The following is a 27,538-nucleotide window of genomic DNA, read 5'->3' on the forward strand; positions in this document are numbered from 1 at the left end:
ATTTTTAGTCATTTTATTTTTAATAGCCCCAACTAGAAACAATTCAAACAGATGCATGGACAAATTATGGCATGTCCATTACAATAAAAAAAGGAATGAATTACTGACACACAGATGGATTAATATTAATTCATGAAAGAGACAGAAAGGATATAGATAGTATGATTCCCTTTTTAGGTAATTCTAGAAAATTAAAACTATAGTGACAAAGCTGATCAATGATTGCCTGGGATAAAGGAAGTGCTTAGAAAAGTATTACAAAAAGCACAAAGAAATTTCGGGGGGGGGGGGGGGTATGTTCATGCACTGATGTGGATGTGTCAAATCTTACCAAATTAATTTTGAAGTTGTTTGTCTTTCAATGTTTCTAGGATCCACTGCCAGTTCCAAAGGTTAATGACATACAATGCCACCACAAAACACCTAATGAGATGGGTGCTCACGAATTCTTTGCTTTAAAGTTCTGTCTTATTTTCCAATACTAACTCTCTACATGCAACAATGGCGAGCTGGGGCAGGACTGAGCCAACTGTGGCACTCTGTTCCTGTCTGCATTTAAATGTGTCATGCTCAGATCGCTTTAGCCACGGTCAAAGTATTTATCACATAAAAGTGACAAACACTACTGCAGAAACAGTCCTTCGTCTCAGACAGCTGGTAGTTTAATAGTTAATAGCCCACTACAAGCTATTAAACACATAAACAAGAGCTCACTAGAATTCTGTTTTTTAACAGCAAAGAAGCATGAGAACCAATAGGCTAAAAACTTGCCTTTTTTTGGGTCACACCTGGCGATGCACAGAAGATACTTCTGGCTCTGCACTCAGGAATTACTCCTGCTGGTGCTCGGGGAACCAGAAGGGATGCTGAGGATTGAACCCGGGTTGGCTGCGTGCAAGGCAAACGCCCCACCCGCTGTGCTATCACTCCAGCCCCCGAACTTGCCTTTAAAAAAAAAATTACTTATTTAGACTCTTTGAGCTACACCTGGCAGTGCTCAGGGCTTATTCCTAGATTTGCACTCAGGGATCACTCCTTGCGGACTGAGGGGGAACAATATGGGGGTACTGGGGATTGAACCTGGGTTGAACACAGGTAAGACAAGCACCATACCTGCTGTCCTGCCACTCTGGCCCTAAAAACTTGCCTTTACTAATACAGGAAATGAGACTTTCAGACACTCCCACCAAGGAAATCTCTTACAGAAACACAGTTGTCGTGGGCCAATGCCACCACTGCCATCCCCCACAGAACTACTTATATGCTAGGGATTGGGGGGAGAGGGGGCCTCGTTTCCTCTAAGTCATGGAAGGTCTGAGGTTAAATAATGAGCTCTTTCCTGAATGTGCAGAGCCCAGGGGTTGCTAGGGACAGTCGCACTGCCACCTCCCTACTGAGCCACCACCTCACTTCCCAGAGCTACTCACAGACCCCAAACCCTCACATTAAGACACAGCTCAAGTGTTCTAACACATGGATCCCAAATCTTACAAGGAGACAAGTTCAGCACAGAAATAGTCGTGTTAGGTAAAGCCACCAGCAAAATACCGAGAGCTGGTGCTTTTCATGAAGTGCTCTGAAGCAACCAAGAGTCTGCCCTCCCCCTGCTGCCCTTCAAGGCCTGCAGCTGCCAGCCTACGTCTTTTTCCACTGGACAATTCGGTTCATTGGAGTTTGACAACAGCCCCTCACGTCAATCCAGAGCGCTCAGGAAGGGGAAAGGCCACAATTTAATACAAAAAACATCTTCATTAAAAAACTCAGCAGGAAGTAGTTACACACCGGAATCATTTCCCAATTTAACGATTTGGTAGAGGCGTAAACCTTAGTGCTTTTTCTCCTCCACTGCATAGAGGTCTGAGCGCTTCTGGTTATAAATGGGGATTTGCTGGCGTATTTCAGCCAACTTCTTCAGGTCTGCAAAAAACCATAAAAGTATACTGTTACAAAGACCAAGACACAACTGAAGAATGCTTCTCTAACCCACAATTATTTACTTTCCCAAACAATAGCAAAACCACCGGGTATGAACCTCAGCAACACAAGCCCATCTGGAGCAGAGCCGCCTCCTTTCTCTTGGTTTCTTTCTGTCTGTCTTTTGGTTGCTGGTGTTTTGGGGCCACACCTGGTGGTGCTCAGGGTTTACTCCTGGGATCACTCCTGGCAGTGCTCAAGGGACCACATGGGGTACTGGGGATTGAACTGGGTCAGCCACATGCAAGGCAAGTGCCCTACCTGCTGCATTACTTCTCTAGCTCCTAGAACACAGCTTCTTAAACTCCCACTCATGAACCTTTCACCAAGAAACTTTTACGTGAGTCTGGGTATACAGGTATACAGAACAGACAACAAAGTCAAACATTTCCTGATAACAAATCGTAAACTTCACTGCAAACGCATTCTTTTTTTCCTTTCTTTTGGCTTTTTGGTCACACCTAGCAATGCTTAGAGGTTACTCCTGGCAGTGCTCAGGGGACCATAAGGGACGCTGGGGATCGAACCCTGGTTGGCCTTGTACAAGGCAAATGTGCTAACGCTCTGGTCCCTAACGCTTAAGAATCTTCGCCACCTTCACATTCGGTACACAACCACATATACCACAATCCCCAGGACCGAAAGTGAGGGATAGAGTACAGATGACCTGGTGCCTTGAACCAAACCAAGGGAACTCAAACTGCGCTGAAGCCTCTAAGGCTTGGCCAAAGAACCAAATCTAAAAGGGGCAGAGGTGAAAAAGGAAGCGTCTTCCCAGTGCCAGGGATGTCAAAGCTATAGATCCTGTTTTTGGAGCAAGGCGTGTGGAACATTCCTGGGAACCCTTACCTATGTCTGAGTACACGACCGTCTCTTCCGTACCGGCCTTCGCAAGGACCTCTCCCCTAAGGAAAGAGTCGAGAATAAGTGAATTCAAACATGTCTGCTGGGAATTATTCAAAACAAGCAATATACAAATAAATTATCCACGGCCTGCTAGAGAGGCAGGTCTGAGGGGTGGTTGGGAGAACTGGAAATAATGGTGGTGGGATTGGTGTCAGAATAGTGAATGTAACATGTCATCATGAACAACTTTAGAAAACAAAACAAAAAAATCTCTGCTGAGAGTGAAGATCTGTTCTTTTTAATTATTGTTTTAGGGCCAAACCTGGCAGAGCACAGGGTTCTGTGCCCCAAACTCTGTCCTCAGGGACCACTCTTGGTGGGGCTCAGAGGACTATATGGGTGCCATGGATCAAACCCATGTCCGCTGCATCCAAGGCAAGCGCAGTCTTATCACTCCAGCCCCTCATTGTTTTTCCTCTCCATCTTATGGGCCAAAGGGGAAGGAATGTGAGACTGAAACAAAGTAGAGGTATGACATTCCCATCCTACCTCTAAGGTCCTGTGGTCCCATTATAAGTCATCTGGACTCTCCATTTCCTAATGTCTCCAGTGGAAGGAAGGATTAGGAAAATCTGGACTATGCTTTGTCAACTGCCAACTCTCAAGAAATGGTAGTTATTCCTTGGCATGCTTATCTGAGAATGGAAGCTCCATGCCATTGGAGGGTCGGCTTTTACCTCTTGTCCAGCCTGGAACTGTTAGCTGGCCCTGAGGAGGGCACAGGGCTCAGCACCTCTCAGTTTGTGCTTGAAATCCTGTATCCCCCAGTTAATGGACTTCAGGTTTTGTTTGTTTTGTTTTGTTTTTCTTGAAGTTAAATAGTTTTGTTGAGGGGGATACTAAATTCTAAAAAAAAAAAAAACCACTAGAATCTTCAGAGAGAGGTCAAAAGTGGGTTGGACCAAAGTACCAAAAGCAGCATACTAGAGGCTGGAGCAATAGCACAGTGAGTAGGGCGTTTGCCTTGCACGTAGCTGACCCGGATTCAATTCCCAGCATCCCATATGGTCCCCTGAGCACTGCCCGGAGTAATTCCTGAGTGCAGAGCCAGGAGTAACCCCTGTGCATTGCTGGGTGTGACCCAAAAAGAAAAAAAAATAGCATACTACATTTGATGGGGTGTAAAGCAGAAGGAAACCCATCTCGGGGGGACAGAAAAAAATATATATGTATATATAAGCACACAAGGCTCAACCTTTAACAACATATTAGTTATCTCATATAAAGGCTAATGACTCTAGGATGAAATACACCAAGGAAATTTTCTTGGATCATTTTTAGTGGATTATTCATAACAAGCAACATGAAATAATTATTTAGGTCCTGCTTTAGGGGCAGGGTTTGGGAGTCGGGGTGGAAACATTTGAAATATGGTTCTGGGTAGGTGTAATGATGGTGGGATTGGGATGAAATACTAAATGCAACAAATTACTGTGAACAACTTTATAAAAATAAAAATTTTTAAAAAAGGTGGGTTGGGGGGCTGGAGCCATATATGCCTGAGTGGCATTAGATCCCTGACATCCCGTTATGATTCCCCTGGGCATTGCCAGGAATAATTCCTGAGTGCAAAGCCAGGAGTAACCCCTAAGCATTGCTGGGTATGACTCAAAAAGCCAAATAAAAGGGGTGGGGGGCAGGTGTGGCTCAAAAAGCTTATATATATATATATATATACATATATATGTGTGTGTGTGTGTGTGTGTGTATATATATATATTTTTTAAAGGCAAACAGTAAAGAAACTCTGTGTCCTAAGGAGGACACTGGTGGCCACAGGCCATGCAATGAAAGTCTGGGTTTTCTTTTTGTTCTGGGGTCACATCTAGTCTTACCAGTGCTGGAGACTGAATTCAGGCCCCCTACATGCAAAGCATGTACCCAGCAACTCAGAAACCTGCAGAAAGGTTGATCCAGTGCTAAGTCTCTTGGCTCAAAAGAGGGCTTAAAAACACATCAAGTTAAATGAGATGCTCCAAGGCACAGAACAAATATGAAAAAACTGAAATGGCAAAAGACCTGAAATAACTGGTTCCATTTCCTGTTTGAGCAGAGATAAATACTTTGGCATTAATGAGCTACAAACACCGTCACTTGTGCCACTTAACTGAACATTTTTCTATTCTCTTGGCTTTGTTTTGGAGCCACACCTCTAATGTTCAGGGGTTATTTACAGCACAGGGGACCATAGGGTTTTAAACCAGAGCTCCCGGGTGAGGAATCAGAGAGAGCGAATGGAACAGGGTATTTCCGTGTATGTGGCAGACCCCAATTCCATCCTCAGCACCACATATGGTTCCTTCAAGACTGAGCACAGACCCAGGAATAAGTCCTGAGCACTACTGGGTGTGGCGCAAATCCCTTCCCCCCAAAAAAGAACATAAACAAACAAAAAAAACACCTCCCAGAGATACCACATACATGCAAAGCATTCACTTCAGCCCTTCACGCAATCTCCCAAACCTCAATTTTCCTATTCCTTAACATGCCTGCCCCATTTATCAGAGCATTTAAAGGCCTTTCTTGATTAACTCCAGCTGGAGTGTGAGAACTCCGTTACATGAAATTCTAAAAAGAAAGAGTAAAGCCAAAGCTTATTCAGCTACTTTGTGTGGGGCAGCCAACATGGTCAAGAGCAGAATCCAGGAGGAAGTGAGGGAGCAGAACTTCAGGACAGCCAGGTGCCAAGTGTTACCACCTGAAGAGGAAGCTCCATCACGTCTATGCCTAGTTTCAAGCCAACTTGACCCTTCCAGTCAGTTTCTCCAGGCCCCTTTTCGGTCCTGCTACACCCTAACATACAGACTGCTCATTAGAACCCTTCACTGGTCAGATGCTCCAGAGTCTTACCTCGTCCCGAGGTCCCAGAAGAGAAGCTGAACCTTCAAAAACCTTGTGGTGGCATTGAACCCCTCTACGCCTTGTTACTAGCCTATCTGTCCTGTGACTGTGGACCTACACATCTGTGTGTGTGTGTGTGTGTTAGGAGATAAATCCGAGTTCTAAAGTTAAACATCTTGGATCAAATACCAGTTCTAGTCAACTGACCCTGAGAATTTCAATTTCACCATCTGCAGACTGGGCTTAAAATAAGTTAAGGCCCAGAGAGTTCAAACTTGAGATCACAGTGTGAAAGTTTGGTGTCAAGTATACAGCTACAGACACAGATATGCATGTTAATGTATGACAGCACCTGTATGACAGCACATGTACCTGGGCAGACATCTGTGCTGGTTTCACTCTGTAATATTGTTTTCCCTCTTACAGAGAATTAAATTCGTATTTTCCCAACTGCCTAATCTTAATGATGAACTAATCTGCCTCCCTCTGTTAATCATTATGTAGGGAGCTAAACCTTCACCCTGTAACTTACTCCTGTTCTAGGATCAGTCACCAAGCCTAAATGTCACTTTCCCCACCCCCCAGCTTTTTATTATCTGATTTGGCTTTGGGGGCCACACCTGGCTATGCTCAGGATTTTACTCCTGGCTCTGTGCTTAGGGGATTAACCATATGTGGTCCTGGAAATGAAAACCTGGTCAGCTGTGTTTAAGTTAAGCGCCTTACAGCTTACCTCCCCAGCCTCAATATTGTGTAACTGTAATTATTTTTTTCTGGTGCTCAGAATTGAACTCAGGTTCCCATATGTTTGAGGCACGAGCTCTACCACTTAATCATATCTCCAGTCGCTTACATTTTAGCCAGAGCTAGGAGCCTGGGAGCCCCTGCCCTTAAAAGCACACCATCCATCCCTGTTGCCTTACTTGCCCCATGGGATTCAAGTTGCAAAATAAAATTCACTTGGGAACTCAGGAGAGTGCTAGGACCAAGTCAGCAAAGCAGGACAGTTTCTTTTTCTCTGTGCATTTTTCGGGGTGGGGTGTCCCGAGAGTCCAGACACGTTTCCTGATTTGGTAGCCATGAGGGCTACATCCAGTGATGCTTGTGGTGGGCTGGGGTAAGGAGGTCCATGCCGTGCTCAGGATCAGGCGGGGGGTCCCTGCACACGTGAGGCATGGCACTTCGAGCTATTTTCCTGGCCCCAGAATGAATACTTTCTCTTGAGGTCTTATTTATTGTGCTTTTTGGATCACAGCTAGCGATGCACAGGGGTTAATCCTGGCTTTGCACTCAGGAATTACTTCTGGCAGTGCTCAGGGGACCATATGGGATGCTGGGAATCGAAGTCTGGTTGGCTGTGTGCAAGGCAAACGCCCTACCTGCTGTACTATCACTCCAGCCCCTCTCTTCATGTTTTAAATAAAAGCTTTTCTCGGGTCTGGAGATACAGTACAGTGGATAGGGCACATACCTTGCTTGCAGTAGACCCCAGTTCAATCCCCAGCCCCCCATCTAGTCCCCCAAGCCTGGGCAGGAGTCAGAGCCAGGAGCTAAGCCCTGAGCACTGCTGGGTGAGGCCCCAAATCAACAGAAGCTTTTCTTACAGAGAACTATGGAGACTTGATAGGCACGTGGGGACGAGTGTGGGGAAAGACGGTGAGACAAGAGCCATCTCTCCTGAGCACTTTCTGAGTCCTTCCAGGGTCACCAACTTACCAAGGAGACACCACGGTGCTGTGTCCCCAGGCAACGTAGGAGGCTCTGTCGTCCCGGGCAGGGGAAGCCGTGGCCACGTACACCTGGTTATCAACAGCCCTGGAGGCAGCCGGCAGGGAAAAGGAAAACCGTACATTACCGCAGGTTACTGTTTGACAGGATTTTTCTTTCCTGAATACTCAGACTTTCCTTTTATTTCACTCTTATTATTTAGTTTTGGTTTGGGAGCCCTATTCTGTGCTTGGGGTGCTGATCCTCCAGCATATGTGCTTAACTCCTTGAGCCATCTCTCTGGCTCAAGATCCTTTTCTTTTAAAAAGGGCAGAATATCCTGGCTTCAGCTGCAAAAACACTTTCCCAGGGCTGGGGAGACAGTACAGTGGGGAGCCTTGTGCTAGCCTTGCACACAGCCGACCCAGGTTCGATCCTCAGTGTCCCAAGCTCCCAGTCTGCCAGGAGTTTGAGTGCAGAGCCAAGAATAACCTCTGAGCATCGCTGGGTGTGGTCCAAAAACAGAGAAAAATAAATAAACAAAAAAAATACAAAGAAACTTTTAAAGTCAAGGAACCTTCTACTGCAGGCGGAAGAGATAGTACAGGGTTTAGGGGCCACCCCTGCACACAACTAACCCTGGCTTGATCTTTGGTACTGCACATGGTGCCCTGGATGCTTCCATGAGTGACCTCTGAGTCCGGAGCAAGAAGAATGTCCTGAGCATCTGGGGACCACTTGAAAGATTTCATCCCTCACAAAAAAACGAAGTCTAGCACTGCATAAATGAGTTCTCAGTCAGGGGTAATTTTTACAGAAGAAGGGCTCTGCAGGATCCACAGACTCTTCTAACTATTATTCCTATGGAGACACAGAAACCAGGGATGCAGCTAAACATCCTGCAATGCACAGGATGGACCCACATGAAGAAGGATCTGTTGGAAATGCCAAGAGCAGGACGGGCTGGCCCTACTGCAGGAACATGCCGTGCGCGGACACGCACTCTCCTGGCCACACATGCAGCTTCATCACCTCAAATCCCAAGATTCATACTAAAGATTCCTGTATCCCAATGCCTGGCAGCACACAGGGTGTGAGCAGAGCTTATAGTGTGCACCCTGGCAGAGCAGCCCCAGATGGGATGGAGAACGGAGTTAGGATAAGCACCCCAACCTCTGTAACGTAGCTGGGTGATTCCTTTTTCTAACTCCTCTTGATACGTTGGCGGTGGGGCACCGTTCCATGCCTGAGAGACTAGTATTTCTTTCCAAGTGGAAATCTTAAGAGAAGAAACAATGAAATGCTTGGGAGCATGCTTGGGGAGCTTCCTTACCGGCCTCTCTGGAGCAGCTCCCAGTGGGCTGGTCCCGTGGTCAAATTAAATGCTCCAGGATAGACCAACAGCTGGCAGTCTGGGGGAGAAAAGGTGAGAGGAGCACAGGAAGGCAAACAGAGACAGCTACCTTCTCTCCCACAGGAAAGCTTTTCCAAACAGGAAAAAGAAGCTGGTCAAGTCAGTCAGCATTCCATTCGAGTCATATGCGGAACACACACACACGCGTGCGTGCACACATTCACATACACACACACACACCCTCACTGATGCCCATGTGGAACACAACACACACACACACACACACACACACACACACACACACACGTGCTGACTGATGCACCAAACCACAGTATCTGACTTAATTTAACAAACAGCAGGAAACTGTTGTCCAGATTTCTCTTAATGCCATCAGCTCAGCTTCCCATGGCCAAGGACTGGGATTTATAATGTTTTTCTGCTGAATGTGGGGCAGAGTGGGTGCTCCAACCAACACCTACTGATGAGAGTCAGTGAAAACAGTTAGTTAACCCAGGGCCATGCACAGGGACCTTTCTTGGAGTGGTCAGTTGACCCATCTGACCCACTGTACTCTGAAAGTCAAATCAAGTCACATCAGAATCAGAGGGAGTTTTGCAAGCCTCCTCGGGATGCTAATACTAGGCTGAGTACAACTTTTAAAAGTGCTCTCTCCTAATTCTCACCATTTCTATTCTTATACCATTTTTCTGAGAAAGCTGTGATCCACACTGCTCTCAGACATGATTCTATTACAGGGTCAAAGGAAAGAGCTGGACCTAGCATTCATCTCCTTTAAACCGGCAGAACTTATCCAGGACAGGACACTTCTCTGGAACCAAATGTCACTGACTATGTTTCTACTGTACCTTATAGGTCACACTGACTGGTCAACTCCATGAGAATATAGACCCTGTCTTCATTGCTATGGAACTCCAAGAGACTCTTACCAAAGTACCAGGAAGGGGTTGACGGATAAAGCAGATATTTAATGCAAAGTTCCCATGTTAACTTCATGATGTGTTAAAACCACAACCCCTCAAATGACCTTCTGGTCCTTATGCAACAGCAGTCTGAGGAGACAGCTGGAAGTGGCCAGATTAAGACTTCTGTTCCAAAGGGAATGCCCTGCCATAGAGGTGGGGCAGGGTGGGGTGGATGGGGGATGGGAGGGATACTGGGTTCATTGGCACTGGTGGAGGGATGGGTACTTGATCATTGTATAACTGAAACCCAAACATGAAAGTATGTAAGTCTACAACTGTTCCTCATGGTGTTTCACTAATAAAAAAAAATAAAAAAATTTAAAGACTTCTATTCCAGTTTTTAATACCCTGTAAAGAGCAGCCCCCAAACGAACCTGCAAGTACTTTCACAATCAGCCATACTGCCTTACCTCTTTGCGCATAGATTTGTGCGAGTTCTGCAAAGCGGAGATCATAGCAGATGCCCAGGCCCACTCTGCAGTAAGCTGTTTCCGAACAAAAAAAGCACAAATCAAAAGTTAATCTCCTGCAGCACAGGGCTGGGAAGGGTCCAGCTTCCCTGACTGAATGATCACAAAACACTTAATGATCATACACGCACATGCACGCACACACACACACACACACACACACACACACACACACACATACACACACAATTACTGCAGGGTTCATGGATAGAGCATTCGTAAGAGCTGTACAGCTTGAACCTCATCTCATAATGGTATTGCTTACCTCAGTAGAGAGGAGGAGAAACTGATTCTAACTGAATGCTTATTTTCTAAGCAGGAAGTGTGCCATCACAACTTCACGGAAAAATTTTGGAAATTGTCATACTAATGAAAGGCCATGACTAAATGGAAAAGCAAAATCAGGCCAAATCCTGAGTTGTCTCTGCAGGCTGCCCCTTCCCAGATCTCCAACTATTCTCTTTATTTTTTTTTTCTTGTTTGGGTCATACCCAGCGATGCTCAGGGGTTGCTCCTGGCTTTGCACACAGGAATTACTCCTGGCGGTGATCGGAGGACCATGTGGGATGCTGGGAATCGAACCCAGGTTGGCCAGGTGCAAGGCAAACACCCTACCCACTGAACTATCGCTCCAGACCCTCTCCGACCATTCTGACTGACTCACTTCTGGTTTTCCAGAGAATGGAGAAAAATAAAAAGAAAACCTGATCCTCATCTCCCGGGCCTGCTAAATGAAGCAAACTTATCAGGTACGTACGAGTATCAAATGTGGAGAAACTATCACCAGGACTCAACGTTTTAGATTCTTGAAATGTAATTTTCCCAGGAACATCAATGTCAAACAGATGGATCTGCATTACAAATAATTGATTTGGTTATCTTTTTTTTTTCCAGGAGGGGTTCATGACATTTAAATACAGGTAATTTTCATGGGCAGATATGATAACTACTATCGACTGTATGAGCAGCTCCTCCAGTCTACCCACAAACCACCATACAATCTGACCAATACTGAATTCAAGTGAATCTAACAAAGGAGCCTGGAAAAATAATGCAGTATGTTTTATCACCCTTCTTTTCTACTTGTTCTGCAAGTCAATGACCAGGCTCCTTATGAGAAGTAATGAATATACTAGTTGCTTTTATTCAATACATTCCATGTTAAATGCTAAGTGAAGATTTCTCAGAACCAAAATCAAATTGACACACTGGCAGGAGAGAAGGGAAGTGATGGTTAAAAATAGTTAAAATCTTGCTATATATATATATGTGTGTGTGTGTGTGTGTATATATATATACATATATATATGTACACACATATATAAGAACAAATTACTTATCATCTTATTATTAAATTGAACCCGGATTGGATGCATGCAAGGCAAACGCCCTACCTGCTGTACGATTGCTCCAGCCCCTCAATCAATCACAATCACAACCATCCTGTTATTTGTCGATTGCCTCGAGCACGCTCCAGTAACATCTCTTTCGTCCTAGCCCTGACATTTTTTTTTAAAAGTGCCATATTCAAGGCTCTTTCAGAGTTAGGAGAATGAGACCCTTCATTGTTACTGGTATTTAGCATATTGGGTACGCCACGGGGAGCTTGCCAGACTCTGCCGTGTGGGCAGGTTACATTCCGTAGCCTGCCAGTTTGTCCAGCCCCCCATCTTTTTATTTTCTGTTTTTTTTGGGGGGGGCCATTGCCAGTGATGTACAGGGCTGATTCCTAGCTCTGCACTCAGGCAGGGATCACTCAGTGCCTGGGGAACCATATAGGATGCCAGTGGTTGAATCTGGTTTTGCTACATGCAAGGCAAGTGTCGTACCTGCTGGAGTGTAGCTCTGCCTCGCCCCCCACCCCCCAAATGATCATGTTAAGGGTACACAACGAGCACATGATAAAACATCTACTCTCACTTTAAAAACAAAATAAAATTCTTTTAGGAAGGGAGTTTAAGACTGTCAACCAAAAAAAAATCTAAATTAACAATATATTCATGGCGAAATACTGAAATTCTTCCCTGTAAGATCAGGAAAAGAATAAGATCCACATATGCTATTCCATATTATACCCGAGGTCCTAACCAAAGCCACAAAGCAAAATAAATAACTTTAAAAAAAGCTGTAAAAATTGGGAGGAAAGAAACTATTATTATTCACAGATACTATAAATGAGTGCCTTGAAACACCAAAGAACAGCAGGGAAGTTATTAGAGGGCTTGAGTTTGATGAGAAACTCGAGTTGCTATGCACAAGGTCATTATATTGAAAAACTCATTTACAATTCAATATATGGGCAAGAAACAGAAAATGAAAGAGTATCCGAAAGACACCACTTAGGAATAAATTCAGTGCTATAAATGGTATACGCCTCACCCTAAAGTTCGAGAGAAATCAAATTTAAAACAAATGCTGGGACAACCATGATATTGATGAACTGGAAATTAATAGTGAGAGAATTGGGTTAATAGCCCAACGCTGGCTCCACTTCCAACAAAAGTTAAATTAGCTCTTATCAGTCTGGCTTTCTCTTGGGGAACTATGAACTCTGCACAAAAAAATAAAGCACAAGTATCTAAGAGCACCAAAGAAATGGCAAATCAAGCGGAAACTGAAAGGAGATGTGCCCTTGAATGCATGGCATAGTACTGAGCACACCGTCTGTTTATGACTCTTGTCTGAATCACGCTGCTTCTATGAATGGTGGAGAAAACATTCTGCGTGCCAGACTGACTCAGTGGACTAAAGTTAACAGCTACCAGCACCTGAAAAGAGGAGAAAATCCTGAAAAGTAAAAAATCCCAAAAAAGGAAGAGCAAAACACTACAGAAAAAATATGTTTAGGGGCTGCAGCAATTGTAAAGCAGGTAGAGCCTTTTGCCTTGCGCCCCGCTGATCTTGGTTCAATCCCAGCACCCCAGATGGTCCCCTGAGCCCAGCCAGGAGTGATCCCTGAGGGCAGAGCCAGGAGTAAGCCCTGAGCTCGTTTTGTGGCACAAAAACGAGCAAACAAAAATCTTTCCCAACTTGGTCTGAATGATTAGTATGGTGTTAAGGTGTTTGCCTTGAAAGCGGCCAACCCCAGTTCGATTTCCAGCAACCCATAAGTTTAGTTACTCTGAACACCTCTAGAAGTGACCCTGAGCACAGAGCCAGCAGTAAGCTCTGAGCAATGCAGGATGTGGTCCAACACACCCTCCCAACGCCCTGTGTCAGAAACCCTGGCTAACAAATTAGAAAGGTGAAACAGAAGCCAAGCGATCCAGCAAAAACAAAATCATTTCATCTGATTTCTTTTCACCGAGGGCGATGGGGGTGCAACACCCAGAAATGTTCAGGAATCACCCCCAGCAGGACTGGGGAGACTTTCTGTGGTGCCAGGGATCAAATCCAGGTCACCCACACGCAAAGCCTACCCACTGTACTGTCTCTCCAGCACGAAGATAAACCCATTTCAGATGGAAGAGAGTGTGTTGTTAGTGGACAGCCTGGTTAACAGCTTTCTAAAACATACAGAAACAATTCATGTGGGGTGGGGTGGGCAGCCTCCCCCACGCTTCTGGAAGCCCCTGCAGCCTCACCCACTGCCCACACCCTCCACGTGTGATACCATAAGCCCAATTCTATAGATCCTGGAGTTCCTCCAAATTCCACAATACTGACATCCCAGTAAGAACCTAGCAAATTTGATGGTTAAGCAACACAGAAGCCAACTAAGCTCTGTAAACATAACAACACAAAAGGCTCACCTAGCAAGAGTAGCTGAGTAAACCCCCAGACAAGGACTTAATGACCCCATGGCGAGATTCAATAATTTTTACAAGTTGTCTTGGGTGTTTTGTTTGTTTGTCTTTTGGGCCAGACACCAGGTGATGCTCAGAGGTTACTCCTGGCTCTGCACTCAGAAATCACTCCTGGCTGTGCTCGAGAGACTATACAGGGTGCTGGGGGGTAAATCCAGGTCAACCGTAGGCAAGGTAAATGCCTTACCCACTGAACTATCTCTTGGTCCTCACAAACTTTCTTTTATTGAAGTATTTTTCAGTAATTCCATTAGTTATAACTGTCACTGTCACTGTCCTCCTGTTGTTCATCAATTTGCTCGAGCGGGCCCAGTAACGTCTCAATTTTGAGACTTGTTGTTACTGTGTTTGGCATAGTGAATACATCACGGGTAGCTTGCCAGGCTTTGCTGTGAGGGCGAGATACTCTCAGTAGCCTGCCAGGCTCTCGGAGAGGGGTAGAGGAATCGAACTCGGCTTGGCTGGTCTGGCTGCACACAAGGCAAACACCCTACCTGCTATGCTATTGTTCCAGCCCTTAGTTATAACAAGCAGTATAAATTTTGTGCCTGTTACGGTAACAGGCTTGCGGGGTGGGTGGGAAAATGGGGGCAATGGTGGAGAAAAGGTCACTCTGGTGGTGGGGTTGGTGCTAGAACACTGGATGCCCATAACAACTATCTTAGGTACAACACTGTAAACCAGTTACTTAAGTAAAAGAAAATTCCAGTGGAAAACAATAGAAGCTGGAATCTTAACAACATACATTCTAGTACACAATAGAAAACTACCAGACAGGGGCTGGAGCAATAGCACAGCAGGCAGTGTTTGCCTTGCACATGGCTGACCTGGGTTCGATTCCCAGCATCCCATATGATCCCCCAGCACCATCAGGAGTAATTTCTGAGTGCAGAGTCAAGAATAACCACTGAGCATCGCCGGATGTGACACACACACAAAAAGAAATTAAACTAAAACTACCAGACAGAAGGAGGTGACTCGAACCTCAAAGAAAATCAACAGAACAGACCATCACTTTACAGGATCCAATGTGATAAATGACTCCAGAGTAGTGGTTAAAACTCAGCTCCAGGTAAAGAAAAATACATGTCCATGACAAATGAGCCAATAGGAGATCTTAATAAAGAAATGCAAAATTGCTCGAGGCCCTCCCGTTGATCATTGATTTGCTCGAGTGGGCCCAGTAACGTCTCCATTGGAGACTTTGTTGTTACTGTGTTTGGCATATCGAATACGTCACGGGGAGCTTGCCAGGCTCTGCCGTGCGGGCGAGATACTCTCGGTAGCTTGCCGGGCTCTCTGAGAGGGGCAGAGGAATCGAACTCGGGTCGGCCACATTGGCTGCGTGCAAGGCAAACGCCCTACCGCTGTGCTATTGCTCCAGAAATTTTAGAACTGAAAGATTTAAGAGCTAAAAAAAAAATTTGATGGGCGAAAATTACCAAAGAGTAAGTTACTTTGAAAATAGATTATCAAAAAGTGCCCAGTACGAAGAAAAGAGAGAAATCAGAGCTGTGGTGACCCGTTTAGCACACACACAGAAGTCTCATAAGAAGAGAATGGGGGATAAGAGGGGTTAAGTTGCTTGCAAGCATGGGGGTCAACCAGATCCAGTCCCTGGCAGCCACTGTGGCCCCCAAGCACTTCCAGGTGTGCCCCCCAAACAAAGAGGAGAATAGAATAGAAAATATTGAACAGAAACAATGCCCCTACATTTTCCAAATATAATCAAAGACTTGACAGAGACTCGAGAAGTACTAAATAGAAGAAAAGAAAAAAAAAATCTAGGCACACGAGAGTCAAAATATTGGTAACTAAAGGTTATGGAAGTCATGAATCCAGCAGAGAAAAAAAAATGCATGCAAATTCTCATGGACTTTGGGGCTGGAGCAAGAGTACAGAGTAGGGTGCCTGCTTTGCATGCAGCCAACCTGAGTTCAATCCCTGGCACCATAGAAGGTGTCCGAAGCCCTACCAGGAGTGATTCCTGAGCAGAGTCAGGAGTAAGCCCTGAGCACCACTGAGTGTGGTTCCAAAAAAAAATAAAACAAACAAAAAGATTACCATCTGATAAGAAAACAAACAAACAAAACAAAAACAAAAACAAAAAACCATAAAAATGTCTCAAACTTTTCTCTTTTGTTTTTTTTTAGCTTTCTGGGTCACACCCAGCAATGCTCATAAACAAAAATATTTTTAAAATTTCTTCCTCCTCCCCGCCTTTTGAAATTTCTTTAAACTGCAGACTACTTAAAAAAAAAAAAAATTAGTGTCTGGAGCTGGAGAGATGGCGCAATGGGCCAGAGCACATGCTGTGCACGTAGGAGGCCTGAGTTCAATCCCTAGCACCACATACTGTCCCACACTGGATGTGGCCCTGAAAATAGAAAAGGAAAAAAAAAAAACCACAAAAGCAAAACCAAAAAAAAAAAACCCACACTCATGTTCTGTGGATTAAAATAATGCAGAAAGCAACCCGTAGGACAACTTTGGAATAAAAAAAAAATGGGAACAAGGGGCTCAAGGATGTGGCTCAGTGGCACATCTGACAGACATGGGGAGGAAAATTCAATCTGCTCTTCCCCAAAGTAACCCACATCATCAAGAGCAATTCCCAGGGAGCACCATAACCAAGTGTGTGACCCTCGGCTCACTATAAATACAACAAAGGGAAGGAGAAATGACAGGGAGACCAGCAGGATTTTAGATCCTGAACTGGCTGGCTGTCACGTAGGTTTATCTTTGCAAATGTCCCTAAATTGCTACTGACTGTAGCTGCGTCCCTGAAAGGCTCTAGAGTACGTGAGAAAGAATTGCAAGATGTTCCTGGCATTTCCTGGAACTATCTCACAAGGTTTAGAGGCTGGGGGCGTATCTCAGTGATGGAACAGATGCCTTGCAAATAGATGCCTTTCAATCCCCAGCACACACTAAAAGTAAGACGCGAGCTAGAGGGTTCAACAGGGACCATTTATGCAACTCAAAATGGGTAGATAGGGAACTGTTAGTTGGCCTTTGCTGGAACCCGAGAAAATGCAGATTCTGCGCAAGGTGTCCAACCGCAGTACTTGGAACCTTTCTCATGGCTCACGGTCTCGGTTGGGGAAGAGTCATTTATACTGCTGAAGAGGATTTGTGGGACACTACCAGTGACACAAAGATTTCATTATTATCACCAGTTTCCAGTACTTTGGCCAAAAGGTTTACAACTTGTAGGAGCCCTCATAATCAAAGAAAATGAGTGAACCCAGACATAAAGAAGGGAGATTAGCAGAACCTTGTCAACAATCAAGCTGATGATTTGGGGGGTTTGTTTTTGAGTCATACTTGGCAATGCTCAGGGGTCTCTCCTGGAGACCACATGGGATGCCAGAGATTGAACCTGGGTAGGCTGCATACAAGGCAAGCCTGCTACCTACTATGCTATCTCTCCAGCCCCTCAACAATCAAGCTAATGAAAGAAATTGTCACATCAATTTTTTGGGATATTTATTGCTAACTTATAGCTACCAAACTCCTGAATTCCTTGACTTTTATATGATTATTAGGACTTAGGGTACTAAAGCTCTAAATTTTATACGAACTATCTATCACATGCATTAAAATATATATAAATTACAATTTTTAAGAAGATACATCAAGTATGATTCAGAAAATGATTGAAGGGCTGGAGAAATATTATAGGATTGAGGTGCTTGCTAATCCTTCATGGGGTACATTGTATTAATTCTACGGAGACAGTGACATGGTTGAGAGTGTTATGTTGTAAACCATAGGGGAAGCAGGCCAGGGAGATAGTATGGTGGGCAGGGCAAGGCATGCAGCTAGCTCAGGTTCAATCCTTGGCACCCCATATGATCCCCCAAGCCTGACAGGAGTGACCCTGTGCACAGAACCAGAAGTAAGTTCTGAGCTCTTCCAGGTGTGACTGTAAAACAAAAACAAAAGAAAATATAATAAAATTCTAAAAAATATTTCATTTACTAAAAAGAAAAGAAGAAAACAAAAGCGACACACACACATGCTTAAATTCAACCTTATCATTAGCTGCATTTGATGTACATGGACAAACCACACCAGACAAAAGCTTAAGTATTGTTGGACTGAATAAAGAAGCGAGACCCAACTATATCCTGTCTACAAAGGAACCATTTTAAAATATAAAGACCATGTAGGTCGAAATCAAAAGATTAGAAAAAGATGTATCAAACAAATAAGTAAGCATAAGAAGTATAGAGTCACTGCAGAAAGTATCAGAGATAAAGTATGCTTCAGACAATGAGTACTACTAGAAAAAAGGGAAATTTGTAATAGGTCAGTTTACCCAAACAAAGCACCACCAGGAGTGATTCCTGAGTGCAGAGCCAGGAGTAACCTCTGAGCACTGCCAGGTGTAGCCCCCAAACAAACAAAACCATTAAAAACTGCTACAAATTTAGTCTTTACAAGGTTTTTCTTTACTAACACCAACAAGCTAAATTTAAAATGTCAACAGTTAAGAAGTGCTGCCTGTGTCAACTAGTCAAAGCTGAGTACCATGTGAGGGACTCTGGGACCTCACAGCAACAAGAATCCCACTTGCCTTACTTACCTTTCTGTGCTTTACCAGTAAAGTTCCATCTGGTCCAAACACAGCACAGGTGTTATATAATTTCCCAGCATCCTCTTCAGGAATGGAACCTTTCATTGAGGGAAAATATACTGTTACAGAAAATGTTCTGAATAAACCATCATTTTATACACTAAGACTCAACAAATTTTCACTTGAGTCCAACAATAAAGCTTATTACTGATATTGTTACTATATAGGTATACTATTTTCTAAGAGGGACTTAATCATGGGTATCTTTTTTTTTATTTTTTTCATTGTTGTTCCTGAAAATAATCATTCAGGAGTAAACTTCAGCATATAGATAAAACATAATTAGGAAAGACGTCATAAGCATGCTTCAGATTTGGTCCTTCCCCCCCCGCCCCTCCGCTTTTTGGGTTACATCAGCAATGCTCAGGGGTTATCCTGGCTCTGCACTCAGGAATTATTCCTGACAGTGCTTGGGGTACCAACATGGGATGCCGGGGATTGAACCTGGGTCAGCCACATGCAAGGCAAACGCCCTACCAGCTATACTATCATCCAGCTCCTCAAATTTGTCCTTAATCCAGTTCCAATACTGAGCACACTCACTTTATAACACTGTGGCACCATGGGAATTCACTGTTGTTCAAATTTAAACATACAGGTTCCACATAAGCATGGTATTAAAAAAAAGGCTAAAAGATGGGAATATAAACTACAGGTCTTTAAATCGCTGAATGGATCTCTTCTTGTTCTGCCTTCTTTTCTGTCTCTGGGGTATATACCATAATACAGAAGTAATTTCACTTGCTATATTTATGAAACCAACTTTACTACATTTTTTATTTAAGCAAATGGAAAATTTTTAAATATATTAAAAAATCATATAAAGTTCCCTTAATGTATGTTGTTACTATATGACAAAAAAAAAATGTAAACTTGTATTAGTATACCGAAAAATTCAGATGTGGTTTTTCTTTCCACTGTACTTTCACCCCTTCTCCAGGGAAAAATCCTATTACCACTTGATATGGGTTGTGTAATTTTTTTGTTTGTTTGGTTTTGGTTTTGGGGCCATACCCAATAATGCTCAGAGGTTACTCCTGATTCTGTACTCATGATTTCTCTTGACAGTGCTCAGGGGACCATACAGGATGGCAGGGATTGAACCTGGGTCAGCTGCATGCAAGACAAGTGCCCTACTTGCTGTAGTCTCTCTCCAGCCCTAGCTGTACAGTATTTACTATGTCTTTAGCAGGCAGGAGCCCTGCGTTCAATCTCCAGCACCACATGGAGCCCTAAACCCCACCCCAGAGTACTGAGCAGGGAGTAGCACCCTACCATCGACTTTTCCTTTCCAATGACTAAATTGTTTGGAAAACTGAAATGTGGAAACAAAAGTTATTGGATAGTTCTTAATGTTTCAGCCATTATACCTTGAGGGTAGGAAGTTACCTCCTATGAGATATATGCCGCATTCCTTTGCTACTTCTGAAAGCCTCTGTGTTGATTCACCAGGAATTTTTTCTGCATATTCAGCAAAATAGTTTGTACCGTATGGAGAATTAAAGCATTCCTAGAATAATGTCGACAGGGAAAAGGGTGAAAACAAACAAACAAACAAACAACAACAACAACAAACCCAACAAAATACCCAATCCATTTAAATTTTGCTATAAAAGGCAGCTGCTGCTTCTAATTTGCTCTCAAAGGGGTAAAGTAGAGCTGATTAAGAAAACTACTGACACCACCACACAGCTTAGGACACTGTGGCCACAAAGTGAGACTCCGCAGCTGGCACAGTCATACCCTGTTCCCTGGCTGAAGGCTAGGTCTACTTCAGCCTGGTGTCTGCAGGGCAATGAGCAAAAATCTTGCCCACACAGACTCCATCACAGCTGGGTTTACTTACAGGACTCAGGCTGTTAGGACGAATCCATTGGCCTCAAATGGTATTATAAATTAACATAAGCTCCCCCAAAAAGGGCCTGTGTATGAAAAAATCCAGGAGCTCTGAAAGCAACAGAAGTTGAGCTACTTCCTGAGCTGACAAGGAACTTTTTCTAAGCGCCATTCCAGCACTGCTCTTCCGATTCTGTCAAATCTCCACAAACCACGATGGGTTTTGCTCCAGCTCTGTGACTGATCATGAAACAAGTGACTACTGAACTGCTCTGCTACTTCACACACGCGCATCCAATGAAGTTCCCTGTGCACCAAGCATAATCAGTTGACACTGCCAGAGCTGGGAAATCCAACCCACGGACCACCGGTCTGCACAGGCCAATGGTTCTCAAAGTACTCACACCAAATTCACCTGAACAGATTGAAAACTTCTAATAATCTGTCACACCCAGAGATGCAGCTGTCAGCGAGTTTGTGGTCTGACTCTCAACCAAGTGATCAGAAAGAGCTTGGGAACAATCTAAGCACTTTAGATGATTCAAACAAGAAAACTTTGAGAACATCTGGTACAGAAAATACAGCAGACTTGGGGAGTGGAATTCTGGTGCCTTCAAATCAGGCTTCTGGACTCTGACTCCTGACATGTCCACGACCCTTCTCTGGGGCTACCCTCTACCTGCTGAGAAAGAAACGGAGCACAGCCTTCAGCTGGTTCTGTCCAGGACCAAACAGGATGCTGGGAATAGAACCTGGGTCGGCCCTGCCTGCTGTGCTATCGCTTCTAGTCCCAGTCCTACCACCTTTAAAATATCAAAGCTTGGGGCTGGAGCGATAGCACAGCAGGTAGGGCGTTTGCCTTGCACGCGGCCGACCCGGGTTCGATTCCCAGCATCCCATATGGTCCCCTGAGCACCACCAGGAGTAATTCCTGAGTGCAGAGCCAGGAGTAACCCCTGTGCATCTCTGGGTGTGACCCAAAAATCAAAAAAAAAAAAAAACAAACCAAAAACAAAACCAAAGCTTCCCTATATGTCCCTAACAATTTTTCGTTCAGTTAATTTTTTTCCTCCCCCAATGTTGGAGGTTTGGGATTAACGTGTGTATGACCTGGTCCTACAAACAATCAAAGAAAACTAAGTTTGGAAAGAACTGAGCATTTCAGTCCCTCAATCGATGAAGATTCTGAACAGGACAGAGGATTCTCAAGTTGACGATCTAGAGCCAAGTCTCCGGGCACATTTATTGCAAAGACCCACACTAGCGTCACCTTTCAGGCAAATAGGAAATAATTCTGGGGGTTTCCAGACCCTTTTCTGGTTCCTGGACCCCAAAGGACAACAGAGCTGGGACACACTGCTCAGCTAGGCCAGCAGGCCCGACAGCGGTGGCGGCCACCATACTCACCGGCAAAGAGACGATCTTGGCTCCCTGAGCTGCTGCCTCCCGGATGAGGTCACAAGCACGAATAAGGTTATTTGATTTTATGGAAGAAACCTGAAGTTGGATGAGGGCCAAGCGGAAAGCTTCAAAGAGAAAAGAAGATCCGATGGATGAATCTGATAGAGCTACGATTACTCCCGACCCCCTTGTTATCACGACCCCCACGCCCTTTGTTATCCCTGCTTGTTTGATTCTGTGTCACAGGCAAGTTTCTCCCTCAGAACATCTGGGAAGGTCTGAAGACATTTCTCTTTACGGTCTTTATTGAGGTACCGTCATTTGAAATATTGTCAGTTATACTTTTCATGCATGCAACACTCCAACTCGATACCCATTCATCACCACAGTGCCCTGCTTCACTTCACCAGCCTGACGACAGTTTTCCTTGTCATTACTGGTAGCCTGCAACTGGTATCTAGAGGGTGAAAGCTAAGGACGCTAATAAACATCCTACAGTGCACAGGACAGCCGCTGACAACAAAAAATTACCCCTCTCCGGAAGTCAATAATGCTGAAGTTGAAAAATAGTGCTTTACACTAATATCCCTCAGTAAAGCCCTATGAGAGGCCCAAGAATCTTAAGTGAAATAGGCAGGGCCAGCTTCTCACTTACGAATAAGAATAGGGTACAAACCAGAACACCCAAAAGGAGAGAGAGTAAGAGGGAATGTCTGCCACAGAGGCAGAGGGTGGGAAGGGGTGGGGTGGCGGGAGGGACACTGGGAACATTGGTGGTACAGAATGGGCACTGGTGGAGGGATGGGTACTCGAACATTGTTTGACTGAAGCATAATCAGAAAATCTCTAAGTCTGTAACTATCTCACGATGACTCATTAAAAAAAAATGAGAACATGGCTTGGCACACAAAAATTCTATCTAAACATGAAATGATCCCTTCCTGTTTGATCCTGGGCGTCTTGCCTAGCCCTTGTCCCATTACTGAGAAAGTTCCAGCATGGAAGGCAAAATTTCTCCTGGCGGTCACCCGCCCACCATGAACTGGGGCAGCAGGCCCATGGCGATGGGAGATGCGGGTTTCAACTTTCCCACCACCAGCTGGAGGGGGAGAAGGCAGGGCCCCTGGGAGGCTCTGCACAATGACCAAACACAAAGAGTCTGCCCACGAGAGAAACCAAACAAGGAAGAGCGTCTGCATCTATCCTGAACAAGGAGCTCCCCACTTCCAAGGACTGGGTCTCGCAAATGACGCAGTCTGCCAGTAAGACCCGTCCTCAGTCCTGGGTGAGGTATGGGACACTTCCAGCTTACACTGCATTTGGTTTTACTCTACTTTGAAGAGTCCTCTTCAAGCTCTTAGAGTGATCACGCTCTATCACTCTTTACATAAAAATTTCCATTTAGGGGCTGGAGCGATAGTACAGTGGGGAGGGCATTTGCCTTGCATGTGGCCAACCAGGGTTCAATTCCTGGCATCCCATATGGTCCCCCAAACACTGCCAGGAGTAATTCCTGAGTATAGAAACAGGAATAACTCTTAAGCACTGCCAGGTGTGACCCAAAAAGCCCCCCTAAAAATAATTTTCCATTTGAGGGGCTGGAGAGACAGTACAGTTAGTCCTTGCTTCGTTTGCAGCCAACTGGGGTTCAAGCCGAAATACCATATAAGATCCCCAGAGCACTGCCAGGAGTGATCTCTGAACAGAGCCAGGAATAATCCCTGAACACAAAAGGTCACAATCAAATAAACAAATTCCCTATTTATGTTACTGTTGTGAACCCGAGTTTCTGTTCATGGTCAGAAGAAAAGGTCATATTGAAGGATCCCAAACAGGCCACACCAACTCCAGGTCTAAGAAGAGCACAGCCCACCGCGGCTTCTCCATAGCATGTTGGATGGAGTCTGAACACGCTCCCATTAGAGTGCTCTCTCTGGGAGCCTCTTATCACAAGACAAATGTCCCAATGACAGCAACCAACAAATCCCAGCCTCTGATGAAAGGCTTGACTCAAGTGAAGGTTAAAAGCAGGAGCACTCAGGCACTCTATTCTTCCGTGTATCTAAATACAGTGAGAACAGGGCAGGAGGGATAGTACAATGAGTAGGGCTTGCATGCAGCTGACCCAGGTTTGACCTCAGGCATCCCATATACCATAAGGTTCCCCAAGCATTGCCAGGAGTAATTCCTAAGTGCAGAGTCAGGAGTAACCCCTGAGCATCATCAGGTGTGACCCCCAACAAAAGACACCCTCCCCCCCCCCCAAATACAGTGAGAAAAGCTCATTAGAGTCCTGAAGATAGCTTATGAAATAATTGTAGAATTTGGATGAAGAGAAAAAAGCAGTTAAAACTGGAAATAAAAGCCAGTATCACTTTGGGGTGCCCGCTCGAGCAAATCGATGAACAACAGGAGGACAGTGCTATAGTGCTAATATATCACTACATATAAAATATATAACAAATATAGTAAAGAACACGCCATTAAGACTGGATAGATCAGGTGTTAAGGTGATTGACCCTTGTTCATCCTGGGCACCCCATATGGTCTCCTGGCCCCTGCCCAGGAGTGATTCCTCAGTAGAGCCAAGGAGTAAGCCAAGAGCACTGCAAGATGAGACCCTAAAACAAAACAAAGAGAGATGGGCCAACGGTAGCACAGCAAGTAGGGTCGCTTGCCTTGCACACAGCAGACCTGGGTTCAATCCCAGACTCCCATATGTTCCCTGAGCACCGACAGGAGTGGTTTCTGAACTTAGAGAAAGGAGTAAACCTTGAGCACATCCAGATGTGGCCCCCAAACAACAAAAAGGTGAAATAAGAGAAAGTGCTAGGTCCCTTACAGAACTGTGAGTTTTGTTTTATGGGGGGCGGTGGGGGAAGGGCACTCCCAGCAGTGCTTGGAGACCGTGAGATGCTAGGGCTCCAACTCAGGGCTCCCACATGCAAATCATGTGTTTCAGTCCCTTGAACCATTTCCCCAGGCCTCTCTTTTGCGGGGCTGGAACAATAGCAAGACCGTAGGAGGTCTGCCTTGCCCATTGATTGATCCTGGTTCAATCCCCAGGACCCCACCAGGAGCGATCACTGAGTGCAGAGCCTGAGCACAGCTGGGTGTTACCCCCAAACAACAACAAACAAAACTACTCTCTTGCACAAGAAACAACAGGCTTGCAGCGGAAAGATGCCCCAGGTCAGTGAGGAGTTAGCACCAGCCAAGCCAACTGAGTCCTGCCCCTCCCCTTCCAGCCAGGCCCAGAAGGCAGCGAGTGAACGCATATTGACTGTACATAGCCAGATCCTGAAGACAGTCCTGGAGACTGTGACGTTCTGGGTTCCATTCCTGACAAAAAGATGTAGTGAACCCCTGAATTCACGGCTGAATTCATGGTGGCCCAGCTGGCATTCTAGTTGAACTGCACAGAGAAACAACACTTCACAAACCTCACCATCTCATGGAAATGCACATGCCCTTTAAAGCGGCGGGAGAGACAGGATGGGTGGGTGGGTGGGTGGGGGGGAGCAGTTTGTTTCTGCTTTTACACATCTCCGGAACTGGGCTCAGGAGTTAATGACCTACTGACCGGAGGGGGCTAAGTGCAGAGCCAAGACTGGAATAACTGCAACCCAAGAGTTCTATTTTGCATCGCCTCATGCAAAAAAATTTACAAATCGTGGAGTCCAGCGGAGGTCGAAACTCTGCCCTGGGATGATCCCGGATGGAAATGTAATGAAAAAATGAAATGAAAATAATACCTAACCTGAAAAGTTCAATGTCCGGAGGCAGAAACTACCTGCCCCGTTTGGTCCCTCCCTCCGCGCTCGAGGGTGGGGAGGTTGGCTCAGAAGTGGACATTCGCCAATGTCCTCTGGTCAATGGCGTGAAGGAGCAATTTTTTTTAATTCTCTCGCCTCGGCCTGAATTAAAGAGAACAAGGCTTTCGTTTTCACGTGGCAGGAATGAAATCACAAATTCGGTCCGACGCCTTTGCAAAAACTTATGCTCAGAAAAGAAAAATCAGAGGCCGGAGCTTTGATAGTACAGCGGGGAGGGCGTTTGCCTTGCACGCGGCCGACCCGGGTTCGACTCCCGGGATCCCATAGAGGTCTCCCCCCAGCCCCCCTAGCACCGCGAGGAGTGATTCCTGAGTGCAGAGCCAGGAGCAAGCCCTGAGCATTGCTGCATGTGACCCCAAAAGCAGAAACAAACAAACAAAAATCTTAGGGGAAGCGCGTGAAGTTTGGTCCCGCTGCTCCCCCCACGGCGTCCAGCGCACATGACCCTGCTGGCCCTCCCGGAAGCCTGGAATCGCCCCAGGCCGCGTCCGGTCCCCTCAGCCCCCCACTAATCCCCAATTCCCAGAGGCCACGGGCATGGCGGGACTCGAAACGCAGGCGGGGAGGTGCAATTGGAGAGACCGTCTTTCCTCCTCCAGCGTCGCCCCCGCAGCTTCCCCCTCGGGCCCGGAGTCCGGTGGCCGCGTCACTTACTGGCCATGGCTGTCCGGGGTAGGACCATGGGCACAGCGGACACTACACGGATTGCCGGGAGCGGCGCGGCGGGCGCACAGGCGCACAAGGGACCGGGCCGAGTCGCACGCGGGGGCGGGGCCAAAAAAAATGCACGCTGGGGGCGGGGCCGAGAGGCGCGTGAGGGGCGGGGCCGAGACGCACGCCGGGGGCGGGGCCGAGGTGCACGCGAGGAGCGGAACAGAGCAGCACGCCCCGCCTCCCAGCCTCTCTGCTCGGCGCCGCCTGAACTTCAGAGTTGTTCATTCCAGCTGACCTCACGCTGCCTAGCTAGATCGCCTGCCTTTCAGACCAAGGATAGGCCAACTAGAAATGACTAATTACAACACGGTCTTCGGGAGACAGAAACATTTTTTTTTTTTAAAATGTGGCCTAACTAGGAATGGTTTTACTGGCAAAGGTTTAACAAGCTTCATCTGAAAAAAGGTCTGAACCTTTTATTGGTTGAATCGCACCTGTGCAGAGAGAAAGACTATAGTATAACAAATTAAGCTTATTTTTTTTTTACTTAGTTGCTAAAAGTCAGGGTCAGAATGGCTAAAACAAAGAGATATCAGGGACTGGATCACCAGGGACTTGAAGATGTGGTCCAGGCTCAGATTCTTTCCAAGCTGAAGAATTCCCACTCAAAGTGTGTTCCTACACTCAGAACATGCCTCCTTAAAGTTGCCCTCTTCTTATCATACTCACCTTGACCATCAAGATGATAATATTGAGGGCCAGAGCAATAGCACAGTTGTAGGGCATTTGCCTTGCACGCAACCAACCTGGATTGAACCTCCGGCATCACATATGGTCCTCCAAGCACCGCCAGGATTAATTCCTGAGTGCAGAGCCTGGAGTAACCCCTGAGCATCACCAGGTGTGACCCAAAAAGCAAAAAAAAGAAAAAAGATTCTCTATTTTGTGTTTGAAATGAGTATCTCAGGAGCCAGAAAGATAGCTTGTTGGGCAGCAGGATATGTTTTGCATTCAGGAAGCCCAGAATTGACTCCTAGTATCTGAAGTGACCCTCAAGCACTGAGCTGGGAGCGACACCTGAGCACTACTGGTGAGGCCTCGAAAGAAAACAAATGTGTGCCCCCAGTA

At 45.6% G+C, this 27,538-nt stretch overlaps 1 protein-coding gene across 1 annotated transcript; it reads right to left on the minus strand.

Annotated features, from left to right (window-relative positions):
• On the minus strand, positions 1-26,495 carry NIT2 (nitrilase family member 2). Its single transcript, XM_056109324.1, has 10 exons — positions 26,411-26,495; positions 21,927-22,045; positions 20,073-20,193; positions 18,633-18,721; positions 10,993-11,086; positions 10,176-10,250; positions 8,762-8,840; positions 7,438-7,536; positions 2,824-2,879; positions 1-1,917 (listed from the first exon to the last, which is right to left on the minus strand). Exons 1-10 carry the CDS (start codon positions 26,436-26,438, stop codon positions 1,826-1,828), a joined length of 852 nt encoding a protein of 283 aa, XP_055965299.1. The 5' UTR covers positions 26,439-26,495; the 3' UTR covers positions 1-1,825.
• Positions 26,496-27,538: the final 1,043 nt, after the last annotated feature.

The sequence above is a fragment of the Sorex fumeus genome, unplaced genomic scaffold (assembly GCF_029834395.1).
Source record: "Sorex fumeus unplaced genomic scaffold, SorFum_2.1 ptg000265l, whole genome shotgun sequence".
In the NCBI taxonomy this organism is placed as follows: Eukaryota; Metazoa; Chordata; class Mammalia; order Eulipotyphla; family Soricidae; genus Sorex; species Sorex fumeus.